The sequence below is a fragment of the Eschscholzia californica genome, unplaced genomic scaffold (assembly GCF_041429995.1).
Source record: "Eschscholzia californica isolate CP2 unplaced genomic scaffold, dmEscCali1.0.p SCAF_1, whole genome shotgun sequence".
In the NCBI taxonomy this organism is placed as follows: domain Eukaryota; kingdom Viridiplantae; phylum Streptophyta; class Magnoliopsida; order Ranunculales; family Papaveraceae; genus Eschscholzia; species Eschscholzia californica.
The window spans coordinates 28,107,548-28,126,976 of NW_028238198.1; the positions used below are offsets into that span (position 1 = coordinate 28,107,548).

Here is a 19,429-nt window from a genome sequence, read left to right on the forward strand (position 1 = left end):
AAAAATAGTATAATTCGGACCAATGAGAAACAAAATTAAAACAAAGACTATTGTATTGGAATGTTGTGTACTTATGACCACTTATGTTTTAGATAAGTGTTTGGTAGTTTTTATATTCATGTATAATTGAAAGAAAATGTACCTAATCACTTGCAAGGTTTCTTTTTTGCAGAGTTGATTCCCTCACTCGAGGGAATATTGGAGCCTTGGAGAGAGTCTTACTAGTCAAAGGATGAGATCAACTTGGTCAAACACATGATTACTTTGACCAAAAACATTAGCCTTGTCTAGGGAACCTAGAAGATCCCAGACCTCAAGAAATGGTCATGTTGTTTAGTCATGTAACTTAAGGTAGAGGTAAAATGATGAATGCCTTTGTGAAATAAAGTGCTTTTCTTTTCTTCCTTATTTCTTGAATCCCATTAGGTTGAAATAAAAAGTTGTAACCATTTCATTGTCCCATTAATGAGGGCAATTCTTATGTAAGTAATATTGTTAGCATATAGTTTAAGAACATATTAATGATGGTTAATTTTACTCTTTTTTATGTTGTTGTTGTTGTAGATTGACGATTTGACCCAATTGATCAATAAGATTGGTACGAATTTCCCATACTAGATGATTTTCTTTCAACAATTACAAACTTTTATTCTCTTGTGTTTCTTTTTTGGATAAGATCATCAAAGTATTCATTCCTACATGAAAGATATATTACATTTAATAATTTTAAACTTTTTCCCGTTGAAACTTAATAATTTTTTAAACTATTACGACCCTTTTGCCTTTTTTTTTATCTTTTGATTATTTTTTGACAATTTGGGACCATCCAAAACTTTCCTACATAAAATGCTATAGGCACTTCATTAACCCATCTCCTTTCAAACTCCAAACTGACTTTTCCTTGGTAATTTTAACCATACCCACTCTTTATGTTATTGAGACACGCATCACTTGACTCTATTTGCTATGACCAATCAAATTTTGTTAACACCAACCGGTGACCACCACATTCTTCCCCATCTTTTCTGACGATCTCATCGACCGACCACCACCTTCTCCTTGTCTCTCGCCTTTCTTTAAGGAGAAGGAAAAAAAGAGGTGAGGTTCTTCAGCGGGTGTGATCTTTTGATCAAAATTGGGGAAGAAGAAGGTATGCGTGAATATCATGTGTGTATAAATTGTAAAAATGTACTTGGGTGCTTCGTGTATATAACCTTGTCTGTGGATAACACTTTAGTTGCACAAATAAAATTTTCCCTTTTCGATTAAGATCGCTGACACTCAAAAGTTCACCGCATTCGACCAACACAAGTGGCGCCTATAGCGATGCTAATAGCGCTCAGAAACATCCTTAATAGTAATGGACCTAATAAGCCCAACATAAGCTCGGTAAGCTCTTCTAGTATCTCCCAAGCCCAGACATTGATGGGCACAAAATGGGTTGAAAATGAAAAAATTGTACTGCCCTTAACGATTACTCTATTTCAATTTCAGAGGAGGGAGAGTCTATAGGTGCTCGAGTAAATTTATCGTGGCCTACCCTTGCTCTTAGTGTCCCCACAGACTGGGCAATCCAAAATCCAAATGCACTCGGACTGGGCCAACAGACTCATACTAGTCCGATTTCTCTCGGACTGTCTTATCCGTGGGGCTCGGACAGCTCGGTCAAAGACCCCACGGGAGAGCCAAGAGAGGAGTGGGCCAAGAAAAGACGGGGTATGGAGGCACCCTTTCCTGGAAGGGAGCCAGTTTGGTTGAGTAAATTGAGGGAGGAGATCCTCTCTAATGGCATCAAATATCTGTAGCAGAGGAATCATCGTTTCAGGTTCATTTTTGCTCCGTCGTCGTCTTCCTCTTGTTGGAGCCCTTTGTATGCTCAGTTTGGGTCTCACTAATCTAACCCCATCTCTCTCTTCTTCATTCAAAACCCCCTGGTAAGTGGTATTCTCTTTCTCTCTCTACTCTCTCACTCTCTCTCTAGATTTGGTTGATAATGGAGTTTTAGTTGATTAAACAACATGGGTATTTGTTTTTCAGGTCTGGATTTGGTAGAAAATCATCAGTGAAAGGTATTCATAGTGGTGGTGGAATCATGGAAAGCAACACTAATACAGTACCTAGTATTGTTGTTTATGTTACTGTACCTAATAAAGAAGCAGGTTCGTTTTTTTTTTGGGTTAATTTTTTCTTCATACAAAACCTTCAACTTTAGGTAAATTGTGTATCTTTTTAGGGTTCTGATTAAATTAAGATCAAATTTGTTGTTACTTGTTAATTAGCAATTTTATTACTCAGAACATTTTGTATCTGTTTAGGGTTTTTTTTTTTCTAGATTCTGACATCTTCATACTTCGGATTGATTAAAATAGTTTCTTCATTTGTTGGATGGTTATTGAACCTTGAATTGTGAAGAACTTGATCTTGCTTTGTTTGAGAAATTAGTGAAATGTAGCTGAATTATGCATCATATATTGAGTAACTTTATGTGAAAATTGGCCTTTAGACTATTAATGATTTGGTGAAGCATTTTCCCTCGAAGAAAACGAAAAGCAATGAGTTATTACTCTACGAATTGATAGTGTGTGTATATTTAGAGGTGTTGATCTTTGAATGAAACTTCACTTGGTAGAGGCAAGGAATGAGGTTTCGGTTTTGGTGGAAATTTCGGTAAGATGGAAATGGAAATATTTATTCGAAATTTTAATTCTTTGAGCAGAAGATGTATACTAGAAGAACTTGAACCAACTCTAGTATCGACTACTCTTATTGTATCACAAAAACCGTTTGAACTATCTAAAAAGTTGAGTTAATGTTTGTCAATCTTGTGAAAACAACTTTGGGGAGCTTTATGAGTTTATGACATTGTCATAGATTGAATTATAATGCAGGTAAGAAGCTCGCTGAGAGTATAGTAACGGAAAAACTAGCAGCATGTGTCAACCGTGTCCCAGGTATGTCTTAATTGTCAGTCGAATTCAATTATTTGTTCTCTGTGTAAGTTAGCGAATCCATCTGATGCTTATTGAAGTTGACTGACTACTGATATTTAAGGGTTTAAGAGAAACTCATTATGGGTTCACCCGTTTATAGATCTTTCTTCATCAACTATGTTAGATGCAAACCGATCGTAGAAGTGAGGATACCCCAGTACCTCACTTCTACCCTAAACTAAAAATGTGTCTACGAAAGTAAAAATGGTGTGATGGACATCTTTTATACTAACATGTAGTTAGTTTGGTAATGGGACATTTTGTATTGAGGTTTTGTACTCGAGTTGCTATTGGCCATATGGCCCCCAAAAATAAGGTCAGCTACCCGAGTGGCCTCCTACTTCTTAAGAAATGTCGAGATGGCCCCCTTTTCATTTATCTCGTCCATGTTAGTATAGAAGTAACGGAAAATGATGCTATTCTTAGACCTGTTCGTTGCATTTTGCTGCACATTAGATTACTTCCTTATAATCTGTGTTTTCGCTGTGGGTAACCGGGAAAGCATACTCTCTTTCATCAATTAGAATATAGATCACCAAATTCTTCGAGGACGTTGACCAACTTACAGGCAGAACTAGTCTAAATCTTGAAAATGTTGTTTGGTATAAGGTCCTCATGCCTTCATATGATACATAACTCATGGAATAAGCTTATTGGTACAATTATTTGTTAGTTTATCTCTCCTTTTGTAGTCATTTATCTTGTTATAACGTTGTTTCGTTTTCACTTTGAGTATATGCCACCTTGAACTAGATCTTAATATTGACAGCATGTATGTGGATGCAGGGATTGAATCAGTTTATCAGTGGGAAGGAAAGGTAACTAAATATATCTCCACTTAATATTTGACAAGAAGGGTTTAATAAGTAAGCTTAAATAGTGCTACATAATCTGTTTACAGGTTCAGACAGATTCGGAGGAATTACTTATAATCAAGACCAGAGAATCCCTTCTGGATGCTCTTAAAGAGCATGTAAAAGCCAACCATGAATACGAGTAAGTGAAGAGCTTTCCACTTCATGAACTTTAGATCTCTCATCAACCCATATTATATCTAAGTAGTTGATATTGAATTTCTTGCGTGCCCATGAATTTAGTGGTGGCCAATGGGCTGAGCCGAGCTGGCATGGCACGTTTAGATCCTGTGCCGTGCTAGGCCTGACACAAACACGCAGGTAGGGGCACGGCTACTAGGCGTGCCGAAATGGGTTTAGATTTAAACTGATGCCACACATAAGAAATCAAAAACATCTACTGACCCATTATTTGTCTATTTTTTTTTGGCGGGGGTGTATGTTTAGTGTACCGGAAGTCATAGCCATGCCTATAACGGGAGGAAGTCTGCAGTACTTGGAGTGGATCAAGAACAGCACGAGGGATTGAAGTTGTCGATGGCTTTGGCAAGACTTGCTTCCCCCTTTCTCTGTTTTGAACTTCAACTAAAATACTAGTTTAAAAAACTACTTGGAGTTGGTGTTGTCTATTCTATATGTCCCCCCTTCTTAACAGACAAAAATATAGAGATTTGCAGTTTGTGTTTTGGTGTTAATAATCACAGACATATCTGGTTTGCATAATATGATCTAAACACCAGGACAAGAATAAATAATATTACGTGTTCACTGAAATTGAACTTCAAGATGTTCTTTGGTAAAAAAGTTTACCAGACCATTTTAGTTTTTGGTATTCCTCAATTAGTTGCATTGGAGGTGCTCTAAGATACAGGCAGAGCTTGGGGGCAGGCGGTCAGGTTGTCCTTCCTGGCCCCCACCCCGAAAGAAGCCCACCTCTTATGAAGGTCGCACTCAGATTATATATAAATAACCCTAAACACTTCAACGTGAAACTTCATCAACTCTAGTTGTCAAGTTTGTGGATTTCTACACTTGAGACGCAGGTTCGAAACCATCATCCATTTTTTTCCTTTTCCTTATAATTGTGAGGTTGAGAGGTTTAATTCTAAATCAATTCCTATTTATGCTCCGTCACACTATTTCTTTAAATTGTTTTGTTATTTGGGTGCATATTTTTCATCTTTAGACGTGTTTTTAAGAAATGAGATCTAAGTATTTTCTTTTTATTCTAAAAATACATAAATACTTATGAGAAAATCATGATACAAAAGATATCATATTAAAAAAATCGCTTAGAATCTAAACTATACGTTATACAAAGATTTTGTTTTATCATTTTAAGTTAATCGTGCTCATTAGAAGTCTTTAATCGGCGCGTGATTCAATTTTTTTGCTTGTAATTTTCTTTTTATTATACCAAAGGCCATAATCAAACTTCGCCCAGGGCCCTCAAATTCCTAGCCACGGCTCTGGATACGGGCCCTACCTCGTCTCAACTTTGATTCATAAGACATAAGCATCGAAGTAAGTCTGTCAATGGATATCCGAATATTCGACATCCGATCTGCATCCGTATTCGAATTTTACAAAAATATCCGAAATTTCGGATATCGGATATCTGCTTATCGGATATCGGATACGGATACACTAATATTCGATCCGATAAATATCCGTACCGGATAAGTAATATAAAAAAATAATAAAAATTTAAATTTATTCATAATATATTAAATATATGGTTGAGATTTATTATTTAAATCTAATGGCTAAAAATTTAAAGGAAAAATTTGAAATTTTGTTAAAGTTACGAATATCGGATATTATCCGATATCCGTTAATATTATCGGATTCGGATTCGAATAATTATCGGATACGGATATTGGGATATCTTATCGGAGTCGGTACAGATATGTCTATATCCGATCCGATAAACTACCGTTTACAGACCTACATTGAAGGACAATCAATATGCATATGAACCCCCTTCACTTGCAGAATTACATCTTGCATATGTCGATTATGGTATGGTGTTTTGGTCGAATTAGGAGAAGCACTAGATATCACGGGACCTATCGGACAACCAAGGACTCAATTAAACATTTAGAACTGTTCACATCGGGTAGTTACAAGTAGGGTCAAACTGAGGGAAGTCGTTACTCGTAACAGACATCAAAACCTAGATAAATTGAGATAAAAGCTTCTTGAGATAAAAGCTTCTTGTAACGCTCATAAGCTTTGGCAACATTCTAGAGAATGGGATAATCTAGAATCTTATGGAGAACTCCACCAGTGGCACGACGATGGTGGAAGTAAGATCGAGGGAAGCCATCTTCTAAGGAGCGGGTTGGTTTAGAGGGAAAAGGTGTAGCACGACACAAACACAAAGAGGCAGACGCGGCCACAAATAAATCTCGCAACGAAGACGTTTACCGGTTAGGTCGGGCCGTCGGGGTGGAGGTCTCTAGAGGACAAGTTGGTCCTGGATCATTCAGAATCTATGGAGAATTCTAGAGTACGGCAGAACATTCCCTAAAGTGCTAGCACTGAGAATTCTCGAAATAACTCTAGAACATTTAGAGAAGTGGTATGCCTAGAGGGTCCCTGAGAAGAATCCGCACTATATAAGTACTTGAACAAAAGGAGCGGTCTTCATTCGTCAATAACTAAGTTCAAAGTCAAGTAACTTTAGTTTAAGGTCAGTTTAAATGGGAGCGCCTTGTGAAGCGTGGAACGAGTTGCACTTATAAATCTCTGGTACCCGGAGTTCCTCTTCACAATCTCTGGTAACCGGAGTTCCTCTTCACCAAAGGTGAGCGTATAGTTGTACAGTCTCTTATATTTTTCCTAGGTAATTGTTGGTGAAGTTTCATGGGCGATTCCGCCACCAAGGGAAGTGGCAAGTTTGCTCAAGTTGCAGAAGTACTTGGTAGATTCAGGTTAAGACTGACGCTTGTGCCGGATTATCCCATCTTTACATGAGTACGGCATGAACAGAGTGATAGTAGCTTGATCTCAAGGTGTCCGCCACATTTTTCTCTCCCACTGATATGACAGGGAAAAAATTTCGATGCAGTCAAAGCACAGACTTTTATCATGGCTAAAGTAGCACAAACCACCTTCGAAAAGAGTTGATTCCACATCAGTTCATTACAAGATGAGTATTTTTGATAATCAGAAACAGCAACTGGAATTGGTTCACACAAATATAAATGAAATTCAAGCCCACATTCAGCCAGGATAACGGTAACCACATTGGCAGCTTAGCTATATATAACCCCGTCTATATCTCGTCTATGGCTCGTCCAACTGATCCTGCAAGAGAAACCCCCAGAGATGTGGTTGGTTAGTTCTTAAGACTTAAAGAACTAACTCTCATATTATTTGACCTAGTTTAATAACATAACTGTTATTCATACGGTTCATTACTCACCTGAGCATCAGATGTCCAGAGAGTTAGATTGTCTCTGAGAAGTTGCATAATGAGAGTGCTGTCCTTGTATGACTCTTCACCTAAGGTGTCCAGTTCTGCTATCGCTTCTTCAAATGCCTGCACATATCATACCCCATAATAACCATTAGACAGATTCATGGAAATTGATGGTATTATTACTGAAACAATTCAAGCCTACTATATGGTTCGAACAGTTGAATCTTGAAAGTAAGTGAAATGAGAACACGGCACGATAGCTATTTGAGTACTCAAATAAAAGCTTAAATCATAAAATTTAATACATAGTCCGCGTAATGGTAACTTAACGATCATGGTTGTTTCAATAATAGTGTAGTAGTTCCGGGTGAATCACCATAACGGAAGTCTTTAAGTTTTTCCCCCCTTTAAGAGTTCAGAATAAACCAAAATTTCTTTCCATTTCAATATGGAAGTACTAGTTGAGTTTTTTTCTATTTCAATGTGTTTAATCAACAACACCACCCAGAGGGTATTATTGTACATCACTTGCATAAAGATATAACAAATTTCCCCTTCTATACCTTTCTTTTTTGTTTTGAAGAACAATGATTGAAGTTAGAAGGCTTTTGATAGAGGTTTTTTGGCATTTCTCATTGCTTCTGTTAGTTTACATTTTCCATTGATCCTAAATTAATTATAGATTAGTCTGTGGGAGCCAAGGAGAGTATGGTAGTCTGTAGATCTATATTGGATCCGAATATAAAACAAGAGAGGGTCATTTAATTGATAACTAGTTATAAAATCATTGACAACAAGAGAAAAGTTATAAATGTCCATATAGATAGAAAACATGCATAAGAGAAACACTTTATAAGTGTGAGATAGGTCCCACACTAGGAAAGGGTATTATAGCAATTGACAATATAATGTCTAGATCTTCACCACTCATTGCTAATTGGTTTTGAGTGGGATGATCACAAACTTAACATGGTACTAGAGCTCAGCCCACACCGCCACACGTGATATGTTGAAAAACTACATGTGCTTCATGTCAACTTTAAAACACGCGTTGGGCTTAAAAACGCCACATGTCAGAGGCAAGGAATTAAATTTCGAAATATTTCAGTCGAGATGACCGAAATATTTTCATTTCCATGCTTACTGAAATTTCCATCGAAAGAAATATTTCATTTCCATGCCTACCGAAATTTCATCTTTCGTAAGAGGGCAAGTGAGAAAGAATAGTCCGACATAGGGAAAGGGTACTGTAGTAATCAATAGTATAATGTATAGATGCTCTCCACTCAATGCCAATTAATTTGAGTTCGATGACCTCAAAATTAATAAAAAGTAGGAATTGAAGGAGAAAACAGATAGTTCAAAAATATCAAACTCATGAGTGATATATATTTTGAATGCTATAATATTCACACTTTCTTTTCCTCACCCATACTAAATATAGAACTATAGAAGTGTGACACCGTTTTGCACCTCGATCTATGACAAGAATATGTCGAACGATGACATCCAAAGCTAATCGAATAACAACTTCAAGAAGAGTTTACCTACTTTTATATTCAATTACTTTAAGAACCCATTTAGTTTTCAAGGTATAAGCTAATCAATTAGTTCAATTTTAGTAAACATTAGACTAGGAACGAACACGATAAGTATCAGATCCCAAGGAAATCTCATAATGACAATGCAACTTCAAGTATGCCCAATAATAGTAACCGGTAAGGAAACAAAGTGATAGTACCTGTTTGGCCATGCTACAAGCTTTCTCAGAAGAGTTGAGGATTTCATAATAAAACACAGAGTAATTCAAAGCCAGTCCCAATCTGATAGGATGTGTTGGAGCAAGCTCAGAAACCGCAATATCCTTCAAAATCAAACATTAAAATCATCAATCTCCATGATTCACAGGCATCAGAAAGCAAAAAAATAAAATATTAGATTTTACTTTCACTTATAGCATAATCACATATAAGAGCATAATCAATGAAAATCTCACATACACTAGCCCTAAAAGTAACCAGAGAAATCGCAAGAAAAACCTAATACCTGAGCAGATTTGTAAGAAAGCATTGTCTCTTCAGCGGCATATTTCCGTTCGTCGCCGACTTTGAATTCAGCAAGGTACCGATGATAATCACCTTTCATCTTAAGATAAAAAACTTTAGATTCACCAGAAGAAGCTGATGGAATAAGATGAGCATCTAAAAGCTTCAAAATTCCAGAACAAATTTCAGAAAGTTCAGATTCAACTTTGGATCTATAAGATTTAACAAGTACTGCATGTTCATCGTTCTTACGACTTTCTTCCTTTTGTTCAATTGAAGAAACAATACGCCATGCGGCACGAAGAGATCCGATTACGTTTTTGTAAGCAACTGAAAGAAGATTTCTCTCTTCGACTGTTAGTTCATTAACAGATGAAGATCCAACAACTAGTTTCTCCATGAAACTAACCATTTCTTCATATCTCTCTGCTTGTTCAGCAATCTTAGCTAAGTAAACGTACTGATCTCTGTTTAGCGACTCCATTAGAGAAGACTGAGAAACAAGATTTTTAGAGAGAGAAAAAGGTTAGACTGCTAGTTGAAGAAAACGAGGGACGACGCACGGTCAAAAAATATAGCATCGGGATTATATGTTGGGCCTAGTTGAAGCGCATAGGGCTTCTCCAAGGGTATTACTAAGAGCACGCCCATCAAATTTTGCTTTTGTTCCGTTAATGCCACCAAGAGAAGTCTTTTATTACGGTACCAAGTTGTCCGGGCAAGTGAGATGTTGTGTCCTTAGTAAGGTTATTTTAGTCAAAACACAGAGAAAGATTTAGAGAATGATATTATTAGTAGGTCTCCGAAATGGATTGAGTCGGGCACTAGCTTCGTCGAGGATGCGAGGTATGATAATCTCACATCTCTCGCTCGAGTGCTTCGAGTGCCTCGAGTTTGGGCTATAGGCGAATGTTCAAACTTAATAAGTATCAAGGCCTTTTAGATGGGTTCGTGGAGCCTTAGCCAAGAACAAAACCCAGTATCTGTGGGCTTGGCCTTGCGGTGTTTGAAGTGGGATAATATCGAAATTGCTAAAGTTTGGAGCACCACACGAGGCCAATAACAAATCCAATTACACGTATGGTTATTCACCCCGTTTAGGCTAGATATATGCTAAAATTAGTTCTCCTCTACCCATTGTGAACACAAATTCGTCGAGTTATTGGGTCGTCGCCCTGACTAGACATAGAGTCAAACCATCTGTGATATTGGGCAGAGCGTATATCAGGACCGACCCTGACTTTTTGGTGGCTCAAAGCGAGGTCTGAAGATGTGGATCTTTCTATCAAATTGTAAAATGTATTACATGAAAATCGTAAGTACTGCAAAATATTTTCATCATATTTATAAACAAAATAGTTTTTTTGATGATTACAATCACTGAAATTTTGTTCTTCTGAAATTTTTCTATTCAAAGTCACTAATAATTGTCGAATAATCAAGACTGTCAAACATATCCTTCTCAATATATAATATAGCTAACCCGTTTAACCTTTCTTGCGACAAGTAGATCGAATATAAGACTTAATCAACTTCAACTTAGAAAAACTTCTTCCTGCAGAGGTAACTGATGGGCCTAAAAGGTTACCCTAAATAGGTCTACACCCGCAAGTGCACGGGTGTCAAGTTGTAATAAATTCTGGTAAGACCGGTTCGTTCCTCAGAGACTAGTTAAACCTATTCTAAAATTAGGAAGTAATAAGATTTTATAATGATTTGGTTTTGGTTTTTAAAATAAAATAAATAAAATAAAATTACGGAAATGAAAATGAACTCAAATGGGGAGAGGAGTCTAGGGTTTAGGATTCCACCACATAAAATCACTTTTAGAAACAAATACTTAAAATGGTTAATTCTCTTTTTTTATAACTCATAATTTAGGATAATGAACTATCCTAATTCCGGGAGATGTTTTCGTTAAAACGTGATTGATAATCATGAATGGTAATTGTTTTACTTCGAAAAACAAATCTCTAAACTATTGACTATTAATCGATAAGCATACACCATCAAAGAACTTAATCTAAGCATGGTGTATCAAACTAAAAATATAGGCAATGAAAAGAAAATAAGTTTAACTAATTAAAACAACTTAAACTTTTAAACTCAATCAAGAGAATTAATTATACAAAAATATATCTCTAAAAGATCAAAATGGGTTTCATCGTAAAATCCTAGATGGAGAGTCTTAGCTAATCATGATCGAGATTTAAAATAAATACGAAATGTAAGAGAGAAAATGGAAGAAGAATCATAACTTTTCTTGCTGATTTCCTGCTTTTCAACCAAACAGACCCTAAGGGAAGAGTTTTCCTTCTGTTTTTACGATTTTCCAGGAAAACAGACCAAACAGACCCTTAGGGAAATCGATTTTCTCATCTTCTCGGAAACGATTTCCCTGTGGAAAAATGATTTTCCAATCTCTTTTCTCGTCTTCTTCACTGTTTTCTCTTTCTTTCTCACTCTAAACTTTCTCTTTCTCTCTCTACAAAACAGTAATATACTCTCTCTTTCTCTCTCTAACCGAACAGTAAAGAAAGGAGAAGAAGAAGATAAAAATAATGAAATTTTAATCGGAAATGCTACGTTCACGGACAAAAATTACGAAATTTCTTTACGGAATTACGTGGCATTCACTTTTTGAAGATTTGACCAAATCTGGGCCGTTACATATGAACGGCCCAGATTCAATTATTTTTGACAGTGATGTTTTGAGAGAGAGAGAGAGAATACCGGAGGGAGAGAAGGGATTTTTCTTCTAACGTCTCTCTTACTTTCTCTCTCTAAAACTCCATTAAAACACCTTGAAGCTTGGATTAGCTTCTTGAAACTCATTGAACAACAAATATTTAAATCAATGTTACATATTTCTTTCTCTTCCAATCTCATATGTTACTAATTTATATCTCTGCCAACTTAGATGAACTGAACAATGAGATCTAACAAGATCAACTTGAAACAATCTTAATTTGTAAACTAATTCTTCAAGATGGGTTATTGGTTTCAATTGGAAAACCCTTAAATCAGTAACAAAAAACCCTAAACTCTAAAATCAGTAGAAAAAAGATCCCAAAATCAGTAACACAAAACCCTAATTTGTTTAAATCAGTGGGGAAAAGCCCTAAAATCAGTTTGAAAAGATCATAAAATCAGTAGAAATCTCATCAGTAGAAAAATCAATAGAAAAATTTTAATCTTCCATTCTTTTCCTCCCTCCCGTACTCTCTCTCTCTCTCGAAAGTAGGTGAAAGAGTAAGTGGGGATGACGTGGTATCCCAAGAGAACTGAATCTGGGCCGTTAACAGATGAACGGCCCAGATTTTGGTCAAATATTCAAACATGATTGCCACGTCATTCCGTAAAGGAATTTCGTCATTTTTTGTCCGTGAACGTAGCATTTCCGAATTTTAATTAATTCAATCTCTTTCTCTCTCTACAGTATCTCTCTCTCTCTTAACTCTTTCTATCTAATCTTCTCTCTCTCACAAAGAGAAGAATTAGAAGAAGAAAAATAAAAAGCAACAGAAACTCTAAACTTCCTTCCTTTCTCTAGCTCTCGGTTTAGTCTTTTAATGGCCGAGATGTTTTCTCTCTCTCTCTCTCTCTCTCTCTCTCTCTCTCTCTCTCTATAAGATATATAATGAAGCTCAAGAGAAGAGAAGGAGAAGCAGAAGAACTCTGCTCCCCAAGCCGAGATCTCCTAGTTGATAAAGCTTCATTTCTTATATAATGGCCGGATTTCTCTTTGTTATTTTATGTCCAAGAATAAAAATCAATCGAATCCCTTTATCTCTCTCTCTCAAATATTATCCAACCAGTAATCTTGAGAGAAATAGAGATAAGAAAGAGATAAATTGGATCTCTCTTTAACATTTCTATTCTTGCTTCTTGAATCGAATGTTTCCAGCCATGTCTTTCCCTTTCAAGCTTTTATTCTCTCTCTCCACTATCAGTACAATAAGAAGAGAGAAGATATACTCACGGCAATCTCTCTTTCTTTCCTTCTCTATATAACAAAATCCGGTTCAAACCGAATCCTCTCTTTCCATCTCTTTTTAATCTTGCTCAATCTCTCATTAACACCCTTGTACTTTCCTCTTTCAACTGAGATTTCTCTCACTAAAAATCTCAACTGAATCTCTTCATCACCCTTCCAGCCAGGGGCGGAGGTACATGAAGACCAACCCAGGCTATAGCCTGGGTCGGTCTTCGTAAATTTCTCAAGAGGGTAGGGGTAATTTAGGAATTTAGCCTGGTGTAAATTTTTTTTTTGTTTCTGACGGGAAAGAGAAAGGAACTTCCCCCAAATCGACAGGAAGGAGGAGCCGAGAGTTCTAGGGTTTATGACTTACGAGTGATCGAGTTCAACTTTAATCTACACTTTCTCTCTCAACTCTCAAGGATTTCTAGTGAGTTCTAGTTCTAGAGTTCATGAGTTCTTCTTTAATCTCCACTTTCTCTCTCAAGGATTTCTGGTGATGGTTTTTCTTCAATCAAAGACAGCAAGGAGCCGATTTTCTGACTTTCTGAGCAACTAGGGTTTTATAATTTTATCTTGAATCTTAACTTAATCTCTCAAGGATTAGGTTAGTAACTTGAACTTATTACAATTTTGCTCATATTTTTGATATTTCTAAAATCTGAATGTTCTGTGTTCTTAGTTCTTACTCATGGAGGTTATTTACTATTTAGTTCATTAGTTGCGAAATTGATGAAAATCATTGTCCATAGTCCATTGATTTAACTTATTAGGGTTTTAAGATTTAATTTTAATTGTAAAATCTAAAATTGATTTCAATTTCATCATAGGATTTGAGATTTCACGCTAGAATTGAAAAACTGGAATTACCTATCTAAGATTTCAATAGATTTTAGAAACATCAGATTCACAACTAATGAACTTAATAACCTATCTAAGATTTAAATAGGTTTTAGATTTAATTGTCCATTGTCTTCATATAGATTTAACTTTGACTTATTCAGTTATTTGGGTTTAAGATTTAATTGTCCATTTTCCATTGATTAATTGATTCATATTTAGATTATTTGATTTTTGATTGACATTAGTTGATGTATGATTCATGTTTAGTGGAAATTTGACTGATATTGATTTATGTTTAGGATAAAATGTCAGAAGCTCCTAAATTGTCGAGGCGAAGAAATACAATAGATTCTTTTTTTAAACCAAAAGAGGGAAAGAAAACAAAAACTGACGTATCTTCTGCATCTAATGTTGGTGAACAACCTCCTCCAAATTCTTTAAGAACCGACGAAGAAAGAGTTGAAGATGAAGGAGCGTGTACGCGACAAGTTGAACCTCCACAAGAGTTTGATTCGACTTCTTTTGAACGAGATCCGGGATTACGTCTGCAAATATGGCAACATCCTATTAATAGACAAGATGAGATTCGCCGTGCATATCTCAATGCCGGACCTTATCAACCAATCCTTCAAGAATATCCACGAACTAAATGGGGAAAGCAATTCCGTAGGTTCCGGGCTTCTTGGTTTACTCTATTTAATTGGCTAGAGTATTCCCCTGCAAAAGACGCAGCCTTTTGTCTTCCATGTTTCATTTTTGAAACAAATCCACCAAACCGTACGTCATTCACGGTTCAGGGTTTTAAAGCATGGAAAAAAGTTAATGATGGGAGCAGGTGTGCATTCTTAACACATATTGGAGACCATAATTCCTTACATATGTCGGCAATAAGAGCTTGTAGAGATTTGGAGAACACACCTCGTCACATCGACAAGTTGATTAATGTGCAAACTACAGATATGGTAAGGAAAAATCGATTGAGACTCAAGATAACAATTGATAGTGTACGGTATTTAGCTTATCAAGCATGTGCCTTTAGAGGTCACGATGAATCTACAAGTTCCATTAATCGTGGCAATTTCATTAAATTGATACAACTTTTAGCTTCTCTAAACGTTAACATTGATGAAGTTGTTTTAGAAAATGCTCCTGGAAATGCAAAATACACATCTCCAATTAGGGCTGTTCATCGGTTGGATAACCGAATTTTTCGGCCCATCCAAAGGCCGAACCGAAACTTTCGGTTAATGAAAAATGCTGGCCGAGCCAAACCGGGTGTGGTTCGGTTCGGTTATCCAACCGAACCCTATATGAGCGGTTTGGTTCGGTTGGATAACCGAACCACCTGCTGTACTTTTTATATACACAATTCCTATTTTTCGACCTGCTGCAATTTCCCATTTTCCGACTTATTTGGAGTCTTGGAGAGCCAGCCGTGAAGAACCAGAAATTTTTTTGAGTTGAAGAGTGGAACCCTGGTCTTTTGTCTTGAAGTATAAGAGGATTAGAACTATATATTATTATATTTAACTATTTATATACACATAATAAGTAAAAGATATAAGACAATGGGTTGGTTCGGTTTGGTCGGTTATCCGCCAAGGGAATCCATAAGCCGAACCAATCCACTCGGTTTTGATTATGTAGCATCCGAGCCAATCCGGGCAGCTCTTGGATTAGTTACCAAACCGCCGAAATGGGTTTGGATCGGTTTGGTTTGGTCGCTTCGGATAATATATGTACACCCCTATCTCCAATGATTCAAAAAGAGATATTATCTATTCTTGCCAACAGAGTGAGGAAGAAGATTCGCGAAGAGGTTGGGAATTCAAAATTTTGTATTCTTGTTGATGAAGCACAAGATGAATCCTTCAAGGAACAGATGGCTATTATTTTGCGATACGTTGGTGATGATGGTTTAGTTAGAGAACGTTTTTTTGATGTTTTACATGTGAAGAACACTACCGCATTAAATCTGAAGCATACTATATTAGATGTCTTTTCTCGTCATAATCTCCAAACTGAAAACATGCGAGGTCAAGGGTATGACGGGGCAAGCAATATGCGAGGAGCTTTTAACGGATTACAAACATTATTCCTAAGAGATTGTGCATACGCATATTATGTGCATTGCTTTGCCCACAGACTACAATTAACATTGGCTGTGGCATCTAAAGAAGTAAGCGATATTTACCAATTTTTTTCAATGTTAAATGCAATTATTAATTTTTTTTGTGCTTCTCCCTTACGACAAGATGAATTAAGATCTTCTCAACTAAACGAGATTGCAAAAATGCTAGATACTGGTGATCATGATACAAATACAGGGGCCAACCAAATTGGAACCTTGCAACGACCAGCAACTACTCGGTGGGGTTCTCATTTAGCTTCAATTAACAGCTTGATTAAAATGTTTGGTTGCAACGTGCACAGTTTTAAAAGAAATCATGGAGACCACGTCAAATATCCTTTTGCGTGGAGAATCTAAGGGTCTTTACATATCAATGACATCATTTGAATTTGTTTTCATATTGCACTTGATGAGTAGAATTATGGGAATCACTGATATGCTTTGTCAAACCCTTCAATGTAAATCTCAAGATATTGTTAATGCTATGAATCTAGTTACAACTACAAAGTCACTTCTTCAAAACTTGAGAGATGATGGATGGGATACTTTCATCGAAAATGTGGAATTATTTTGCAAGAAGCATTACATTACAGTACCTGATATGAACGCTCGTTATCTAATAGGCACGTCACGTTCTTATCAACAACGTGACACTATTACGATGGGCATCATTATCATGTGGATTTATTCAACGCTGCAATAGATTTTCAGTTAACGGAGTTGCGTAGAAGGTTCACAGAGAGTACGATGGAGCTTCTTATTCTTAGTTCAACTTTGGATCCGAGAGATGAATATAAGGCATTTAAGATTGACCATGTTTGCACTTTAGCAGAAAAGTTCTATCCATTAGATTTCAGTGCTCAAGAGATGATTGTTTTTAGATGTCAATTGCAACATTATGAACTTGACGTTCTTCAGCATCCGGAGTTTAAGAATTTGTCTACTATTTCAGAGCTATGCAAACGTTTGGTCGAAACAAGAAAATCAGAGTGTTATAGTTTAATTTACAGAATGATCTGTTTAGTACTAACTTTGCCTGTTTCTACAACGACTACTGAGCGGGCATTTTCAGCAATGAAACTTGTCAAAACTAACCTTCGCTCCAAGATGGATGATGATTTTCTTAGAGATTGTATGATGTTACACATTGAGAGAGAACTTGCTGAAGAAATTGATGATGATTCGATAATAGATGAATTCTATTCTTTGAAAGATCGTAGGGCTCAACTCAAGTGACAAGATTATGTATCTCAAGTGGTGTTCTTTTGATGGTCGGATAATATTTCATCTTGGTGGTTTTTTGTGTCTTTTGGTAGTCTTATGTTTCCACCTTTCTTTTGTACGTATTTTGTCATACTTCATGAGATATATAGCAGATCTTTTAAATGGGTATACATTTTGCAAGTAAATGTTAAAGTTTTATATATTTTTTTTTTTGATGAAATGTTAAAGTTTTATATTAGTATATGAATCTTTTAATGAATCAATTCATTTCTAGTCTCAAGTTTTTTCATGAAATATTATATTTTGTCAAGTACCAGATTGGAATATTGTCAAGTCATTTCGTAGCTACGGGAAGGGAAAAACAATCATTTTCGCGATTAGGTTTGACTAAATTTTAACTATTGTTAACTATTTAATTTTCTTTTTCAAAAAATTTACATAAATATGAGATGCTCGTTATTGTTGTCACTAGAAATTGCCTTTACATAACACCTTTACATGTATATTAGGTATAAACCTACTTATAGTGACTTTTAGTTAAACATTTGGCTATCGTAAAATTAAAGCTTAGCCCTGGCCAAGTTGAAATCCTGGCTCCGCCCCTGCTTCCAGCCGAATCCCTAGATGCTATCTGATGGGTCATGAAAATGTCCCATCAGAGTCGTTTAATTTAGTCGAGTTAGTTCGTTTCGAGTCTTTATTATAATAAAATGGTTGGTTTTCTTGATTAGGTGTCTTTTGGAGAGTTAGGTGTGAAAAACGGTTAAAAACGAGGAAAAGATGCATGAAGGGTATTTTGGTCATTTGGAGTCAAGGACAATCTGGTAATTTGGCCAAGGTCAGTGCGTGGTTGAAAAGTAGAGGTCGAGACGAGTCCGTAGGAGAAAACGGAAGTCAAATCGGAGTCCGGACGAAGGAATAAACCAAGGTCAAAGTTCAGTAAAAAATGTTGACTAGCGGGACAATGTCGGGTACGTTTCTGGCGCCCGGTTTACCGACAGAAACGTGTCTTGGTACGAATATAGGAGCATCCAGTTACCGTATTCGCGCTGAGCAGCGAAGTTGGGCCATCGAGATCATTCAGTGTAGCGCGCTGCAAGTTAGTACGGTGGTCCCAATCCCACGTTTTAATCGTGGCCGTTACCCTCCGTGTCTTCTAAATCCAACGGCTCCTGTGCATCTGCACTTTTAGGCATGATCCAATGGAGCGCGCTGCAGCTTAACTCGGTAGCCCCGATCTCACGTTTTAATCTCAGCCTCTCCCTTCCGCGTTTTTGAGATCGGACGGCTGCTGTACATCTGCCCCTTTATTAGTTATTTCGTGTTACCCGAAGTATGTTATTACCCTGCTCCGGGACGCGTGTCTGCTCTCCCGTCTCTCCAGATCTATGCGCGGTAGGATCCAACGCTCAGGGTAAGTTGCCGCACGATTCTTCAGCAGCCGCGAAGCAGTTTAGCCGCGTGTTCTCAACACCCCAACGGCCAGATTTTTCACCTCCTCCTCATGCGACACGTGTCCCCTTATTCCCCCATTTAAAACCCTAGCCGCCGGGGTCATTAGTTGCTTTAGGGTTTTCTTTTGATTTAAGCCCCTAGAATTCCCAAAGTAACCCTTCCTTTACCTGTTTTTACCATTTGACCCAACCAAAACCCTAACCCAACTCTATAAATAAATCCCCTTCTCCTCCATTAAAACCTAGACTTCAACAACCCTCTCAAATGGCTTCCTTATCTAATTTCTAAGTCACTTCTCTTTCTATCTTCTAACCCTAATCCCCCATTCTTTTCTTCTACTTTCTCTACCACCTTCATCTTTTCTCTAGATTTTCTTTCTAATTTCTTTCTCCTTCTAATTTCTTCTTCTAACCTTCTAATTTCTTCATACCTTCTTCTCTAAAATCTCTTCTTCTTCTATCTCTCTTCTAAATTTCTCTTC

The 19,429-nt window shown here is 36.8% G+C and overlaps 3 protein-coding genes across 3 annotated transcripts; 2 read left to right on the forward strand and 1 right to left on the reverse strand.

Moving 5' to 3' along the window:
• The first annotated feature begins 1,648 nt into the window (after positions 1 to 1,648).
• On the forward strand, positions 1,649 to 4,618 carry CUTA (Nitrogen regulatory PII-like, alpha/beta). The gene is made up of 6 exons (XM_086652248.1): positions 1,649 to 1,934; positions 2,038 to 2,159; positions 2,889 to 2,951; positions 3,777 to 3,808; positions 3,892 to 3,986; positions 4,292 to 4,618. Exons 1-6 carry the CDS (start codon positions 1,786 to 1,788, stop codon positions 4,371 to 4,373), a joined length of 543 nt encoding a protein of 180 aa, XP_086508374.1. The 5' UTR covers positions 1,649 to 1,785; the 3' UTR covers positions 4,374 to 4,618.
• Positions 4,619 to 6,930: 2,312 nt separating this feature from the next.
• LOC147565751 (14-3-3-like protein G-BOX factor 14 kappa) lies at positions 6,931 to 9,908 on the reverse strand. The gene is made up of 4 exons (XM_086652247.1): positions 9,318 to 9,908; positions 9,013 to 9,135; positions 7,275 to 7,391; positions 6,931 to 7,156 (listed from the first exon to the last, which is right to left on the reverse strand). The coding sequence occupies exons 1-4, from the start codon at positions 9,798 to 9,800 to the stop codon at positions 7,136 to 7,138; spliced, it is 744 nt and encodes a 247-aa protein (XP_086508373.1). The 5' UTR covers positions 9,801 to 9,908; the 3' UTR covers positions 6,931 to 7,135.
• A 4,535-nt stretch (positions 9,909 to 14,443) lies between these two features.
• Positions 14,444 to 17,505, forward strand: LOC147565752 (uncharacterized). The gene is made up of 4 exons (XM_086652523.1): positions 14,444 to 15,306; positions 15,888 to 16,550; positions 16,687 to 16,880; positions 16,973 to 17,505. Exons 1-4 carry the CDS (start codon positions 14,444 to 14,446, stop codon positions 17,503 to 17,505), a joined length of 2,253 nt encoding a protein of 750 aa, XP_086508649.1.
• The last annotated feature ends 1,924 nt before the right edge of the window (positions 17,506 to 19,429 follow it).